This window comes from Gorilla gorilla, chromosome 10 (assembly GCF_029281585.2).
Source record: "Gorilla gorilla gorilla isolate KB3781 chromosome 10, NHGRI_mGorGor1-v2.1_pri, whole genome shotgun sequence".
In the NCBI taxonomy this organism is placed as follows: Eukaryota; Metazoa; Chordata; class Mammalia; order Primates; family Hominidae; genus Gorilla; species Gorilla gorilla.
Genome location: NC_073234.2, coordinates 116,039,319 through 116,053,410, shown reverse-complemented (window position 1 = coordinate 116,053,410; position 14,092 = coordinate 116,039,319). Strand labels below are relative to the sequence as shown.

General features: G+C 38.2%; 1 protein-coding gene across 11 annotated transcripts in view; it reads right to left on the bottom strand.

Annotated features, from left to right (window-relative positions):
- Positions 1-9,224: 9,224 nt before the first annotated feature.
- The window catches only part of GAS2L3 (growth arrest specific 2 like 3), a 55,110-nt gene continuing 50,242 nt past the window's right edge, over positions 9,225-14,092 (bottom strand). For all 11 annotated transcript variants that reach the window (XM_019037806.4, XM_055358768.2, XM_055358770.2 and 8 more), the window contains one exon: positions 9,225-13,957. In XM_019037806.4, the coding sequence (XP_018893351.1) occupies positions 12,629-13,957 (1,329 nt within the window). In that variant the 3' untranslated portion in view covers positions 9,225-12,628. The remainder of the gene's footprint in view (positions 13,958-14,092) is intronic.

The window sequence follows — 14,092 nt, the reverse complement described above, 5'->3', positions numbered from 1 at the left end:
CTCACACCAGTTAGAATGGTGATCATTAAAAAGTGAGGAAACAACAGGTGCTGGAGAGGATGTGGAGAAATAGGAACACTTTTACACTGTTGGTGGGACTGTAAACTAATCAAACATTGTGGAAGTCAGTGTGGCAATTCCTCAGGGATCTAGAACTAGAAATACCATTTGACCCAGCCATCCCATTACTGGGTATATATCCAAAGGATCATAAATCATGCTGCTATAAAGACACATGCACACGTATGTTTATTGCAGCACTATTCACAATAGCAAAGACTTGGAACCAACCCAAATGTCCAACAACAATAGACTGGATTAAGAAAACGTGGCACATATACACCATGGAATACTATGCAGCCATAAAAAATGAAGAATTCATGTCCTTTGTAGGGACATGGATGAAACTGGAAACCATCATTCTCAGCAAACTATCACAAGGACAAAAAACCAAACACCGCATGTTCTCACTCATAGGTGGGAACTGAACAATGAGAACACATGAACACAGGAAGGGGAACATCATACTCCGGGGACTGTTGTGGGGTGGGGGGAGGGGGGAGGGATAGCATTAGGATATATACCTAATGCTAAATGACGAGTTAATGGGTGCAGCACGCCAACATGGCACAAGTATACATATGTAACAAACCTGCACATTGTGCACATGTACCCTAAAACTTAAAGTATAATAATAATAAAATAAAATAAATTAAATTTAAAAAAAGTCAGGAAACAACAGGTGCTGGAGAGGATGTGGAGAAATAGGAACACTTTTACACTGTTGGTGGGACTGTAAACTAGTTCAACCATTGTGGAAGTCAGTGTGGCAATTCCTCAGGGATCCAGAACTAGAAATACCATTTGGCCCAGCCATCCCATTACTGGGTATATACCCAAAGGACTATAAATCATGCTGCTATAAAGACACATGCACACGTGTGTTTATTGCAGCACTATTCACAATAGCAAAGACTCGGAACCAACCCAAATGTCCAACAACAATAGACTGGATTAAGAAAATGTGGCACATATACAACATGGAATACTATGCAGCCATAAAAAAGGATGAGTTCATGTCCTTTGTAGGGACATGGATGAAGCTGGAAAGCATCATTCTCAGCAAACTATCGCAAGGACAAAAAACCAAACACCGCATGTTCTCACTCATAGGTGGGAATTGAACAATGAGAACACATGGACACAGGAAGGGGGAACATCACACACCGGGGCCTGTTGTGGGGTCGGGGGACGGGGGAGGGATAGCATTAGGAGATATACCTAATGCTAAATGACGAGTTAATGGGTGCAGCGCACCAATATGGCACATGTATACATATGCAACAAATCTGCACGTTGTGTACATGTACCCTAGAACTTAAAGTATAATTAAAAAAAAAAAAGTGGATAGAGGCCCTTCCTATGGTATTGTTTAAAATTAGATGCACTCCTTATAAGAAAACAGGATACTCCCCTTATGAAATACCGTATCATAGGCCTCCTCCCATACTATGGGGGCTTCCAGGCACTCCCTGAGAGTTAGGTGAAATTGAATTACAGCGACAACTACAGGTTTTAGGAAAAATTACACAAACAATCTCAACTTGGGTAAATGAGAAGTGTCCCATCAGCTTATTCTCCCCAGTTCACCCTTTCTCTCCAGGTGATCACATGTGGATCAAGGACTAGAACATAGCCCCTTTGCAGCCACGGTGGAAAGGACCTCAGATTGTCATCCTGACCACCCTCAAGGCTGTAAAGGTAGAAGCAATCCCAGCCTGGATCCACCACAGCTGTGTGAAACCTGAGCCGCTGAAACCTGGGAGGCAAAACCAAGCCTGGACAACCCCTGCAAAGTGACTCTGAGGAGGACGACAAGCCCTGCTCCAGTCACACCCAGAAGCTGACTGGTCTACGCATGGCCAAAGCATGAGGAGGATCATCGTGGGACTCATTTTCCTTATAATTTGGACTTGTATAGTAAAAACTTCCACTGATTTTCCCCGCATGGAGGACTGCTCTCAGTGTATACATCAGGTTACCAAGGTAGGGCAACAAGTTAAAACAATCTTTCTGTTCTATAGTTACTATGAATGCCTAGGAACTTTATAGGGAACATGTTTATATAATGACACTCAGTACAAGGTATGTAGCCCAGGAAACGACCAGCCAGATGTGTGTTATGACCCCTCTGAGCTTCCCGTGTCCAGTTTTTGAAATAAGATTAAGGACCGAAGACTGGTGGGGACTCATAAATGATACAAGTAAAGTATTAGCCAGAACAGAAGAAAAAGGGGTGCCCAAACGCATAATCTTGAAATTTGATGTCTGTGCTGTCATTAATAGCAGTAAGTTAGGAAGGGGATGTGGCTCTTTTAGTTAGGATAAAGGCTATATGACCGAAAATAAGTACATTTGTCAAAAATTAGGACTGTGTGGAAATGAATGTGGATACTGGTCTTGTGTCATTTAGGCCACTTAGATAAAAAAAGAAAAGGATCCAGTCCACCTTCAGAAAGGAAAAAATGGCCCTTCCTGTACTAAGGGACAACATAACCCCTTAGAGCTAGTAATAACCAATCCCCTTGATCCTCGCTGGAAAAACGGGGAGCGTGTGACCTTAGGAATCGACGGGGCCGGACTGGATCCTTCAGTAAATATCTTAGTTCGAGGAGAAGTTTACAAACGCTCTTCTGAGCCAGTGTTTCAAACTTTCTATGATGAACTAAATGTGCCAGTACCAGAAATTCCAGGAAAAACAAGAAATTTGTTTTTGCAATTAGCCAAGCATGTAGCCCAGTCTCTCAATGTCACTTCATGTTATGTATGTGGAGGAACTGTGATAGGAGATCAATGGCCATGGGAAGCCTGAGAATTAATACCTACAAACCCAGTTCCTGATGCATTCCTGGCTCAAAAGAATCACTCTGATAATTTCTGGGTCCTAAAAGCCTCAATTATTGGACAATATTACATAGCTAGAGAAGGAAAAGAATTCACTCACCCTGTAGGACGACTTAGTTGTCTAGGACAGAAACTGTATAATAGTACCACAAAAACAGTCACTTAGTGGAGTTCAAATCACACAGAGAGAAATCCATTTAGTAAATTCCCAAAGTTGAAAACTGTGTGGATCCACCCGGAGTCCCACCGGGACTGGACAGCCCCCACTGGATTGTACTGGGCATGTGGGCATAGAGCTTATGCCAAATTACCCGACCAGTGGGCAGGTAGTTGTGTTATTGGCACTATGAAACCATCTTTCTTCCTACTGTCCATAAAGACAGGTGAACTCCTGAGCTTCCCTGTCTATGCTTCCAGCGAAAAGAGAAGCATAGCTATAGGAAATTGGAAAGATAATGAATGGCCCCCTGAGAGAATCATACAATATTATGGGCCTGCTACTTGGACACAAGATGGTTCGTGGGGATACCGGACCCTCATTTACATGATCAACCGAATAATATGGTTAGAAGTTGTCTTAGAAATAATCACTAATTAAACCGGCAGAGCCTTAACTATTCTGGCCCAGCAAGAAACTCAGATGAGAAATACTGTCTATCAAAGTAGATTGGCTCTTGACTACTTGCTAGCAGTTGAAGGAGGAGTCTGTGGAAATTTAACCTTACTAATTGCTGTCTACACATAGATGATCAAGGGCAAGTAGTTGAAGACATAGTTAGAGATATGACAAAACTGACACATGTATGTGCCCACGCCAGTGTGGCATGGATTTGATCCTGAGGCCATGTTTGGAAAATGGTTCCCAGTGCTAGGAGGATTTAAAACCCTTATAATAGGAGTTATAATAGTAATAGGAACCTGCTTACTGCTCCCTTGTTTGCTACCTGTACTTCTTCAAATGATAAAAAGCTTCATCGCTACCTTAGTTCACCAAAATGATTCAGCACAAGTGTACTATGTGAATCACTATCCATCTGTCTTGGAAGAAGACATGGGTAGTGAGAATGAAAGTGAGAACTCCCACTAATGAGTGAGATTCTCAAAGATGGGGAATAAAGGAGGAGACCACCCCTCAAATTGTCTTATGCCCAGTTTCTGCCTCCAAAGAAAGAAGAAGTAAAAACTAAAAGGCAGAAATGAAATCCACAAGCAGACAGCCTGGCGCCACACCCTGGGCCTGGTAGTTAAAGATCAACCCCTGACCTGTTCTGTTCCGTTCTAATTACCGGTGCATGCAGCCCCCAGTCACGTACCCGCTGCTTGCTCAATCGATCATGACCCTCTCACGCGGACCCCCTTAGAGTTGTGAGCCCTTAAAAGGAACAGGAATTGCTCACTCGGGGAGCTCAGTTGTTGGAGACGTGAGTCTTGCTGAAGCTCCTGGTCGAATAAAGCCCTTCCTTCTTTAACTTGGTATCTGAGGGGTTTTGTCTGCAGCTTGTCCTGCTACAAGATTACCTGTCTCTAGAGTTTCCTACACTTCTGAATGATTCTAATTCCATCTTCTGTGAGACTCAGTGTACATAGATTTCTGGGTTGCTACCAGATTTTTGTTATCCTTTTGGTTGCATGTATTCATAAACCAACACATTATTCAAGAAAGCTAAAGTGACTCTCTGTTCTTGCAACCATAAGAGCTGAAGTAAACACACCAGATCTTTCCAGAATGTCTTTGGGTCTCTTGGGCTACAGGCCAGCCAGGAGGATGCAAAGGTCTGGAAGGTGTTCTGTGATTCATAGCAATGTATTTTACAGAACAAGTTTCCTCTGTCATCTGCTGGAGCAGGGGGACAAGACATAAATGTCGAATCATGGGGAGCACCTGCTCAAAGCTGTGCTCCTCTTACATAATTGAAATGGCTGTAGGAAGACCAGCCCATCACACAGGAAGCTGGTTTGAGATTTCATCTCTGTTATCATGGTTTACTTATTAAGACTGAGGTAGAGCTTAATGGAGGGAGCAGGGTGGAATCGATCCCCAGTGTCACAGGAAATATTTTAGAGAGTTAGAAAAGCATCCTTGTATCAGGATGTGAGTTAATTTTTAAACTAATGGCTTACCCAGAGAAAGCTCAGATTTCGTGTTTTCATTCACTTGTTTAGGACGTGATTCTCACTATTGTATTTTCTGAGTAACAACGCTTAGCAGTAAATGACTCTTGTTCTTGAGGCTGAGATACAAATATCAGTTTTTTTTTTCAAGTTTTACAGGCTCCCAATCTGAAGCAATATGGGAAAACACAAGCTGTTCTCATGGAGGTATTTTATCCCGTGAGTAAAATATATCACAAAGAAAGAAGTGAGTGGGCTACAGTCAAAAAGAACGTCACATTAAAAAAAAAAAAAAAAAAAAAGACAACCCTGGAATGAAGATTGTAATCGCTTTAACAGCAGTAATTAGGCTTATTGTGATATCCCTGGCACCTAACTTAGTGTCTGAGTAGACACTTGATATCAGAGTAGGTGCTCAGAGAGCTTGTTTGCTAAATGAGCAAATGAATGATGTCTCACTGCATTGTGGCCAAGTAGACTGCTTTAGAAACAATCATAAATACATATAATAAAAGGAATTTACTGTGCTAGACTCAGTATATCGAGGACCTGTTGAAGGGGCTAGCACCTGGGATGATTACCATCACGCCCTGAGACGACTATCTCGATTATTTTGACTTCATTCTGCTGCTGAGAGATTGATTTTAAAGAAATAAAACTAACAGACTGAGTTTCCTCCTCTGTTCCCTGTGAGGATTAACTTGGGTGGCGGCAGGACACTTGCTAGTCTATGTCAGTGTTACGCTCCGAGTAGCCTCTCACAACCCTGAAAATAAATATTTTAAAACAAAAAAAAAACCTAGACAATAAATTGGGACGTTTCCAGCATCTTTCTTCTGTAAAAATACTACAATCTCTAGATGTTAACGCAACAAAAGAAATCCGTAACTTTAAGGCCTCTCATAACTGCCCTCTTTTCCCCTCTCTCCTCTCCTCTCTAAAACAGGTTATGTCTGCAGGCTTCTTCAAACTCCACCACGCCATTTTCTCAGGAAAAATCCCTGCACTTTAGGTGGGTCAACAAAATCAAGCTAGAGGTTCTCTTTACACATATTGATGGCATATTTCTATCAGTAAAAGGATATTTCCTTCCCTCCTTCCTTTCTTCCACAAACATCTGGGCACTGTGCTAAATACAAGGGGTGCAACTGTGAACAAGTGAGACAGAGTTCTCATTCTAGGTTTGGTGAGAGATTTAGATAAGTAAATGGGAAATTACAGTGTTAGATGCAATGCAATGATCAAAAAAATGTAAGGTTGGAGGGTCTGGAGGCTTCTGAGTAAATGATATTTAAGCTGAGACACGAAGGGTAACTGTGTGCCAGGTGAAGAGTTGGGATGGGGGAAAATAATGGGTAAAGTCAAAGGAACAATGCCTGGCACCTGTCTGCTGGTATCGCCTCTTAGGATTCCAAACTATTCTCCCTTCACTTCCCCATTGAGCCTCACAGATTTCAAAGGCTATAATTCTCAGCAGAGTTGATTTTTTTTTTCCCCTTACCTGTAAGGAGTCCTGGGGCTTCATGCACTCACACTTCAAAAGATGCTTTTTCTGATGCTTAGGGTAAACGGAAACACTGCAAATTGCTGTTTGAAGACACTTGCTTCATTTAATTTCAGTGCTTGGGATTAAAATAAAAATTTTAAATGTCACATTTCACTCCCCTTCCAAAACACACCACAGGTTAGCCTATTCTTTAACCATTCATTATTGGATTCCGGCATGTCTAGCATGGTGCAATGAATTATTAAAGGGATCTACATAATACAACTTTGTATCACATCTTCAAGACTATGTGAAAGCAATTTACATTTTTTTCTCTTTTGGGAGAAGCATATGAAACCTGCTCACTCAGAAGACAATCACTTATTTTTAAATGTTTTTTTTTTTAAAGGAGGTTCTAGGGTTACTTACAGTAACTTTGATCAATGTCTATTTCTATTGCACTGTCAGAAAATTTAATTGGCAATACTGCATAAGCATTTTGTGCTAGATTTCACTTTTTTCTCATTCATTTATACACCAAATATTTACAGAGCACCTTTATCGTATTGTCCTGGGACTGAATGCAATAATTCATTGTTCCAAGAACAAAGCTTTGTACACAGTGATTTATAAATATTAAACTAGAAAATACAAAAATATGCTAATCTCTAAATCTTCAAGTTTACAATATCTAATAAAGTGTAATTCAAAAACAAGATTTTTCTAAGAAATAAAGAAAAAGCAAGAGGTGATATTCCAGGTGTTTTTTTAAAGATGCTATGTAAGTCCTATTTCTGGATATTAACATGGAGTACAACTCAACACTTTGTGGAAAAGTATAAAAAGCTTTAAAAAATCATCCTTTAAATAAAATTCAATTAATCTAACCCAGTAGGTATTTTTATATTGACTAACAACTTTCTTGAGCCTTAGTTTCCTCATCTGTAAAAAGGGAGTTCATTCATTTATTAACGAATAGTTACTGAACGCCTACCAAGTGCCAGGGACTGGTTTGGGCTTTGGGAGCAGTGGTAAACAAAACAGATGTAATTCTTACCTTCCTGGTGCTTACATTCTAATGATAATACCCATCTCATGGAACTGTTGGAAAGATTGCATGTTATGTAATTACAAGTATTTTGTGACTTGCAAAGTGCTATATAAACCCAAGGTTCTTGAATATGATTGTCTTATTCCTCTATCTCCCAGAATAGAAATCAGTAGGTATTAATAAATGATGGTTTGAGTAGATACTAGAGTTTTAACACTGCCACATTTCACTACTAGAAGTCAACAGTCATACACAACTCTAATTCATTCTATTCTATTTGTTCATTCCAATATAATTTGTGAAATAATTTACCTAAAGTAATTTAAGAAAATATTAAATAAATGTATCATATGAAACCCTAAAAGACTACCCACAAGAGGTTAAATATAATAGATAACATTTATTGAGCCCATATACCATGTAACAAGTACTGTGCTATTCCTGGCCGAATGCAGAAGAAATATTACATAATAATGTTTTATCACTGCAGTCTCTCAAGACAAACCACTTCATCACATGTACTAATTTTAAGATAAGTCATTGTCTACAATGTTTTTAATGACTGTTACTTTATGGCTATACCAATATTAATATTCTATAACTAACATCCTTATAACTAAATCTTTGCATGTATTATTTCCTCAAGTCTGTGTTTTTCTACAAGAACAAAACAGTGTTAAGAAAACAGCTTAAATTTAATAAAATGTGTGCCTTTATATTTTCAGACTTACTGGCACATTTTAAATATTTTCCCGGGCCGGGCGCGGTGGCTCACGCCTGTAATCCTAGCACTTTGGGAGGCCAAGATGGGTGGATTGCTTGAGCTCAGGAGTTCGAGACCAGCCTGGGCAACATGGTGAAAACTCGTCTCTACTAAAATACAAAAAATTAGCCGGGCGTGATGGCACACGCATGTAATCCCAGCTACTAGGGAGGCTGAGACAGGAGAATCGCTTGAACCTGGAAGGCAGAGGTTGCAGTGGGCCAAGATCGTGTCATTGCACTCCAGCCTGGGTGACAGAGCGAGACTCCGTCTCAATAAATAAATAAATAAATATTTTCCCAATGTTACCCAAAATTTCATAAAATGAATTTTAGGTTATAAAATTTTACATTCACAAAGGGTTAGGAAAATACAATTAAAATTTTGTCCACATTGTTTTTGTTTCCTTTTTTGGAAATGTCACAGGAAATATATATGGAATTAACTGCTTTTTATAATTGCTCTGGTCATGAATATAGGAAAAAGATGAGTATGCAAGAATATACTAACTGTATCAAAGTGTGAAATTAAAACAGGATTACAGGAATTGAAAATTGGAAATTCCTGATAACAGTCATCTTTGGTGAACACAATGCTTGTATGACCTATAGAATTCTACCTTGATAACCAACAAATTATCTCTATTATCTCAAACATTATTAAATGTGAGTCTGGTCTTTCTGGAAAAACATCCAGCATATACAGCAACTTGAGGAACAAATACTGTTGATTAATGACAAGGCCTTATAATCTCCTGGGTGCAGTGAAATAAATTCCACAAATATAAAGAAGACATTTTAAACAACACTCTTCTCAAATTATGAATTCTTCCTATACGCAATTTCCAACATGAATTAAGTGATCAGACTGTATTCAGAATACACAAAAAAAGCAAACTGAGACCTTGGTATATATGTTTAAATTTTAATACTCAAGAAAAGAAACCTAAGTTACAGTTGGATACAAATACTGCTGGCATAAGAAAATATACACAAATTTGGATTCAAATGGGGTCATTATGTGAACCTGGATGTAAGAATACATCCTAACAACCTGTTGTTGAAGCCTTTTAATAAAGTAACAGATTTTAAATCAGATAGATATAAAAAGACTGAAGAAAAACAGTAACTTTTCCTTAAGTTCTCTTATCCATAAAGAATGACAAACTCCATATGGACAGTAAAGTTAGAGGTCATCTAATTTACCAAGGCATTTTGAACACATAAACCTTAAATACCTACTTTAAGCCCAAACAAGGTAAAAATAATCGGCATTTCATCGTGCTCCAAAGTTTAATTTTACATATCATGTTAACAAATTATAGCAAATAAAATAAAAGCATTTTCCATTTTTTTGAAAGTACACATCATTACTTCTCCCAGGTACTTCAGTAATTTAAGCTTAATACTCGTTTTATTAAACATTAAACACAAAAAAGAATTTACAAAATCTTGCACTGTTATTAAGAAGAGATGGAAAGTTCTCCCAACTTCAGCAATGTTAAGAGCTGTTTTTAAATTGTGAAAATGAATAGAAACACTAGCTCTTTAGGAGAATTTCAAAATACATCTGAAGAAACTAATTGTCTTTCGGATATTGTTTATTCAAACAAAACTTTTCGCTGGGTGTAATGGCTCATGCCTGTAATCCCAGCGCTTTGGGAGGCTGAGGCAGGTGGATCACCTGAGGTCAGGAGTTTGAGATCAGCCTGGCCGACATGGTGAAACCCCCATCTCTACTGAAAATACAAAAAAATTAGCTGGGCCTGGTGGTAGATGCCTGTAATCCCAACCACTCAGGAGGCTGAGGCAGGAGAATCACTTGAACCCAGGAGGCAGAGGTTGCAGTGAGCTGAGATTGTGCCACTGCACTCCAGTCTGGGCAACAAGAGTGAAACTCCGTCTCAAAAAAGGAAAAAAACAAAACAAAACAAAACAACATTAAAAAAACACTTTTATTTTGGAAGGGTAAGCTATATATAAATAAAAATTCATTCAACATGAATGTAATTGGAGAAATTCCCTACTGCTGAAAAATAGTAATGTATAAACTGACTTCCAGTTATTCAAATAAACCTTTTTCTTTTTTCTTTTTTTTTTTTTTTTTTTTGAGACAGAGTCTCACTCTGTTGCCCAGGCTGGAGTGCAGTGGCGCAATCTTGGCTCACTGCAACCTCCGCCTCCCGGGTTCAAGCGATCCTCCTGCCTCAGCCTCCTGAGTAGCTGAGATTATAGGCATGTGCCACCATGCCCGGCTAATTTTGTATTTTTAGTAGAGAAGAGGTTTCACCATGTTGGTCAGGCTGATTTCGAACTCCTCACTTCGTGATCCGCCCAACTTGCCTTCCCAAAATGCTGGGATTGCCTGGCCTCAAATAAAAAATTCTTTGGCTAATTCTGGAATTTGTGTCAGATGCCTGTGGGATACTTTTATTCCTGATCACATTTAACACAAAACTTAGTGTTTATATACTGTAAACAACATAAATTACATATTGTAAAATCTACTAGGATTCATAAGTTGACTACAATTCCATTTACTTTTTGCTTTCTTTTAAAGTTCTAAAAGTTACTGATAAAGAAGTGTTACTTGGTTTTATAAGGGAATACTTGATGATAAAATTCTTCCTGTCTGAAAAGATGCACTAAATATTTCTGATCACTAAAAAGTAAAGCTTCTATCACCTCTTGAACATTGACTTCACTTTCCAAAGATGTACATATCATCTCTCTCAATGCCCAAGTCAATAGTCAAGTTAAACCAAGTATTTGGTGACTGTCTCTTTAAAGAAGAGAAGCATCACTTCTTCCAAAAACTAGCTTGCACACATCTTTGATTTTATCTGTACTCTTCAGGCAAAAGGTCACTTATCTTCATAGAAACTTTTCTTTTTTTGTAATCTATAGAACACTAGTCGCCAGCTTAAAATGCTTATTCTATGATTGTACATTTGTGTAAACTATTATTTTTTTCTTCAGAAAACACATTTTAGTTTAAAACAGAGAAACACAAACCTGAATACTGAATAACCTATGATAATTGGCAATACTGTGAAGTTTTAAAAACACTCTTAAAACTTCTCAAAGTTCATTAATAATTTTTAAAGTCACCATCCCTTAAAAATAAATTATTTACAAGTATCACCTTAGGTTGATGGAGTTTATGCAGTCATTACATGATCAGGATATGCTTGAGAGAGTGTGCCTACAGTGCAGAAAACCTTGAACATATCCTGTCTACTTGCCATTGGAAAACTGAAGGCAGCATAACTTTATTAAAGAAAAGTAACCTAATTGGAAGAAATTAATTAAAATTGGTATTGTGCTATCTAGAGAAAAATAATTTCATGATAGAATTTTTACATAGCATAACTCTAAAATTATTTTAATATCATCTTAACTTTAAAGTTGTTAAAACATAATTCTGATGTTTCACATTATTTTAATGTAAAATGTCAGGTCTGCACTCACAGGAAATTACATTATAAAAAATTATTTTTAATATGCTAAAAGCTACTAAATCAGTTTCCCCTGTCACATTGCACAACATGTGAAACATAAGGTGTCTAAGTTTTTATAGATAATATAAAAAATTGTTTACAAAATTTGTTTATATTTCAGTAAGTTAATTTGTTGGATATTTTTTAACCAAAAATATTGGTGACAAAATATTACCAATGTAAATATAAGCCACGTGAAACAATCAGTTCCTTCCGATTCGGAAAGCTTAAAAAAATAAATAATAAGAATTCTACCTAACACAGAGTAATGCCAAGCTAGTCAGCAGCAGCCATGACTTAGCACTGTTGGATCAGGCAATCCTGATCAGAAAATTAAATTAGGTGCCTTTTGTAGGACAAGTGCCAAACTGTTGCTTTTTTTTTTTTTTTTAACCAAAATGCAATTAACTAATAGTAAGAGCACCACCGTTGATATTAGCAGGTATATGAACTCCATATTTAATACATATTCAAAAATAGAGCAACTATTGTTAAAATTCTTGTAGTGTTAAATAACTTTTACATTTCCTGCAAAAGGCAGATGTTAACAAAGATGCTATAGACTGAAAATCATATACATGTCTATTATTAATAAAAACCTTGCAGTGATTTTACAACTGTTTGCTTCAGAAGGGCTCCTTCCGGTGAATTCAGATATGTGAATTCTGATGAACCCTTTCCTCATCCCAGCCTCCATCCTCACTATCCTTAGTGTCTGCACCTATTTAGACAGACACAAATAGGAGAAACTTTTAAGATGTGAAGCTAACACATTCATTCTTCCTTTTCTCTTTTTTTATAATGAGTATGTATTTATTTTCTAGGTTTCTTACTTCCAGTCATGACAAAATAATGGTCATCGTCTTCCTTTTTCTTTGCAGTAGGTTTTTTATCTCCACTATCTGCATCCTTAACAGATGAGGGTGGTTTCCTGATTGAAGCTGGGGTTTTGCCACTTCTGGGAGGCCCTTTAGTTGAATGCTGGCTCTTAGCGACAGTCTGTGCTGACTTCGGTGCAGTTTGTGTTTTGGTAGAAGACTGGGGTAGGCTCACGATGGACAGTGGGGTACGGCCAGGAGACTTCAAGGAGCTGGGTCCTGTCTTCTGAAATGCACTTTTATTCTGAGGCTGCTTTTTGGTAGCTGAAACTATATTCTTATCTTTTGATTTCTGTGTAACTTTTACAGGAGAAACTGAGGACACAGAAACTGGCTGATTTAAATTCAAGGCCGATTTAAGTTTCTGTGCTGGGACTGGCCTTGCTTGTGGGGCTCCATCGGATGGTTGAGACTGTGTTCCTAGACCCGTGGCTATGGTTTTGGAACTGGTTTTTGTCATTTTTGCAGAGGACTGGAAAGAAGGTTTAGGTCTTACAGGTATATTTGCTTTAGGTAGCTTGGGACACCTTGAGGATGAATTTGAATGTGCAGCTAAGTGAGATACTGCATTATCTCTGGAAGAAATATGATTATGTTTCAGATACTTAGGTTGAGTTTTTCCTGAACACTTATTTGGCAAAAGTGTGGACTCAGGCAGATCTGCTGAATTCTGGGCTGGAATAACCTTGGCCTTAGAGGTATTGGGGGATGAAATACATTTTCTCGGTGACTCAGATATACAAGGTGCAGTTCTTGGTAAAGCTTGTGAAGAAGTGTTTTTACCTACAGGATTTAATGAAGCAAGTGAAGATGATGCATTGTTTGAAGGAGCCTGCGGTTTCTTTGTTACGCCTTTTGAAGACTTGAGCTTGGGATGAGAAGATGCTGCTGGAGAATTTGGCAATTTAGAACGGACTGACATAGAGCCCAGATTACCTCCTTTCAGTGAAGATGCTGGCACCAATGCACCTGGTGGACGTCCCTGTTTTTCTTTGCTTTTTGGAATACTAACTGGCACGCTGGGTTTTGAATTTTGTTTCTGAAACATGTTAACTGCTGACAAAGGATTCATTTCAGGAGGCTGAGGTGTTCTGGCAGGCGAATCAGGTACACTTTCATTAGAAACTCCTTTTTGAAATGCTAAAATTTTTTGTTCTAGTGTGGCAAACTGTAATATTCGACAGGGGTCATATTTAAGCAAAAATCCTTGAAGAGTATCCCAGCCTCCACCAACGCGAACCATGACATGTTTTCCATGAAGCATCTGCTCCCCAAAGGAAAATAAAAAGTAAAGCTGTAATACTGTGAGGTTTATAGTTACAATTCATTAGCAGTTACAATATGTGATGTCTGTGATCTATAAAATTCAGAGCATTTGCCAACAGCCTCACTACAAATT